The sequence below is a fragment of the Malurus melanocephalus genome, unplaced genomic scaffold (genome assembly GCF_030028575.1).
Source record: "Malurus melanocephalus ecotype Western Australia unplaced genomic scaffold, MMel_1.1 scaffold_746, whole genome shotgun sequence".
In the NCBI taxonomy this organism is placed as follows: Eukaryota; Metazoa; Chordata; class Aves; order Passeriformes; family Maluridae; genus Malurus; species Malurus melanocephalus.
In genome coordinates, this window is record NW_026623978.1 from 142,324 (window position 1) to 145,189 (window position 2,866).

Below are 2,866 nucleotides of genomic sequence, written 5' to 3' on the forward strand. Positions count from 1 at the left end.
GATGGGAAGAACAGAAGGGTAGGGGATGGCTGCAGACAATGAGAGTGGCTGGTGTGGACAAGGACAGGGATGGCTGGAGGAGAAAAGGACAGCTGGAGGGGACAGGGAGGGGTGGCTGGAGAAGAGAGGGATTGCTAGAGGGGCAGGGATGGATAGCTGGAGGGGATGGAGATGGCTGGAGGAGATGGGGACAGCAGAGAGGACAGACATGGCTGGAGGGGATGGCAGAGGGAACAGGAGCAATAGAGGGGAGGGGGGTTGGGGATGGGGATAGGGATGGGGATGGGGACAGTGCCCTCAGCTCCCCCACGGGACCCCATGGCCTGCTGACCCCCTCCCTGCCTCCCTCCCCACAGGCTTCGGCACCTACCCGGGGCGCAAACGGGGTGCTGTACACCCCCAGACCGTCAGCTTCCCGTGCCCCGCCTGCCAGCGGGACGTGGACCTGGGCGAGCGGGGCCTGGGCAGCCTTTTCCGCAACCTGACGCTGGAGCGGGTGGTGGAGCGCTACMGGCAGACCATCAACATCAGCGCGGCCATCATGTGCCAGTTCTGCAAGCCCCCGCAGCTGGAGGCCACCAAGGGCTGCACCGAGTGCAAGTCCAGTTTCTGTAACGAGTGCTTCAAGCTTTACCACCCCTGGGGCACCCAGAAAGCCCAGCACGAGCCCACGCCCCCCACCCTCACCTTCCGCCCCAAGGTATGGCCGCCCTGTGGGTCCTGCTGTACCTGATGGGGGATTAAGGCTGAGATAATTGGGATTGTTYRGCCCGGAGAAGGGAAACTTTGGGGTTGTGGCMTTCCAGTACCTGAATGGAACTTATAGGGAAGATGGRKCAAGGCTGTTTACAAGAGCCTGGAGTGACAGGGCAAGGGGGAATGGGTCAAACKGAAAGAAAATAGGTTTAGGTTGGATATCAGGAAAAAATTYTTGTAGTGAGRGTGGTGTGGTAGTGGAASGAGTTGCCTGTGGAAKTTGTGAATGCYCCATCCCTGGAGGTGTTCAAGGGCCCCAGGGTGGGATTCTGAGCGACAGGGGGTAGTTGAGGATGCCCCTGCTCACATCAGGGRGSTTGGAAGAAGATGATCTYYAAGATSCTCTTCCAACCCAAACCATTCCACGATTCCAAGATTTGGGGGTGCGAGGGTGGGACCCTGCAGCGGGGCAGGGGGGTGTGGAGCCCCKCTGAGCCCCTCTGAGCCCCGCTGTGCCCGCGCAGGGGCTGATGTGCCCGGAGCACAAAGAGGAGGTGACTCACTACTGCAAGACCTGCCAGCGGCTGGTGTGCCAGCTCTGCCGCGTGCGCCGCACCCACACCAGCCACAAGATCACCCCGGTGCTCAGCGCCTACCAGGCMCTCAGGGTAAGTAAGGGCTGCCGGGGCTCTGCGGGGAATCGGGGGCACCGCCGCAGACGGGGGGTGYGGGGCGAGCTGGGGGCTGCCGGCACCGTGTCTCATCACCTTCCCGCAGGAGAAGCTGACGAAGAGCCTCGCCTACATCCTGAGCAGCCAGGACACGGTGCAGACCCAGATTGCCGAGCTGGAGGAGACGGTGAAGCACACGGAGGTAAGGGCAGAGCGTGCCCGTGTGTCCCTGAGCTGTCCCTAGGCATGGGGTGGCACTGCCAGCCCAGTGTCACCTCTGGTCCCAGGACATGCCACACGCTGACCCTGCCGTGCCTGTGCCCGCCAGGTGAACGGCTCACAGGCCAAGGAGGAGGTGTCACAGCTGATCCAGGRGCTCTGTGCCATGCTGGAGGAGAAGCGTGCCACGCTGCTGCAGGCCATTGAGGAGTGCCAGCAGGAGCGGCTGGCCAGCCTGCACGGCCAGATCCGGGAGCACCAGGCCATGCTGGAGAACTCGGGCATGGTGGGCTACGCTCAGGAGGTGCTGAAGGAGACTGACCACCCCTGCTTTGTMCAGGCTGCCAAGCAGCTGCACAACAGGTACTGGGCTGCGGGGCTGCCAGGGCGGTCAGGACCCTCCAGTGCCCAAGGTGGCACCCCGACATCCCCTCTCTCCTGTGCCACAGGATCCTCAGGGCCACCGATTCGCTGCAGAGTTTCCGTCCTGCAGCCAACGCCTCCTTCAGCCACTTCCAGCTGGACGTCAGCAGGGAGCTGAAGCTGCTCACCGACCTGGCCTTCATCCGAGGTAAAGGCAGCGGGACCCGGGCACCGGCTGTGCCCCGTGCCGAGGCGCAGCCCCCGCGGGCAGAGCGGCTCCATGCCCGCCTCGGAGCCGCAGCACGGCCGCAGCCGCTCGGGCAGGCGCTCGCGGATCTGCCGGTGCCCCCTCCCCGTCAGGGACCGCCCCAGCAGCCCCCAGAGATAGCCCTGCCCTGCCCTGTGCCAGATGGGCCGGGCCAGGGGCGGACAGGCAGGGCCGTGGTGCCAGGTGAGGGCAAGCAGGAGTGCCGGAGGGTGAGTACGGAGCTGCCCCGCCGCCGGGCAGGCGCTTCCCGCAGGGCAGGAGCCGCGTGGCCCTGCCGGACCCGCTGGCGACACGTTTCAGACCTGCTTCTACCTCTCTTTGTTTATAGGCTGCGGCCGCTGCCGAGGCGTCACCGAAGTAACTGAGGCAAGTCACACCCCTGCCCCAGAGCCGCCCCGCTCTCTCTTCCCATCCCTCCATCCCTCCATCCCTCCATCCCGATCCTGCCCTGGCCCTGCTCCGCCGCCATCCTCCATCCCCATCCTGCCCGCTGGTGTTGGCAGCCGGTGGCTCTGCTTCCTCCATCTGCCGCCGCTCCTCCTGCCCTCCCATCCCCTCTCGCCGCATTTCCGTCGGCATCCTGGTCCCATTTCCATCCCCCTCGCGCCCCATTTCCATCCCCTTCCTTGCCCCATTTCCATCCCCTCTC

General features: G+C 64.9%; 1 protein-coding gene across 1 annotated transcript in view; it reads left to right on the plus strand.

The window, feature by feature from the left end:
• TRIM46 (tripartite motif containing 46) overlaps positions 1-2,866 on the plus strand; it is a 12,452-nt gene that overhangs the window by 3,770 nt on the left and 5,816 nt on the right. The window contains exons 3-7 of the mRNA XM_057384799.1: positions 357-700; positions 1,221-1,364; positions 1,474-1,569; positions 1,696-1,949; positions 2,036-2,157. Of these exons, the coding sequence (XP_057240782.1) occupies positions 357-700; positions 1,221-1,364; positions 1,474-1,569; positions 1,696-1,949; positions 2,036-2,157 (960 nt within the window). The remainder of the gene's footprint in view (positions 1-356; positions 701-1,220; positions 1,365-1,473; positions 1,570-1,695; positions 1,950-2,035; positions 2,158-2,866) is intronic.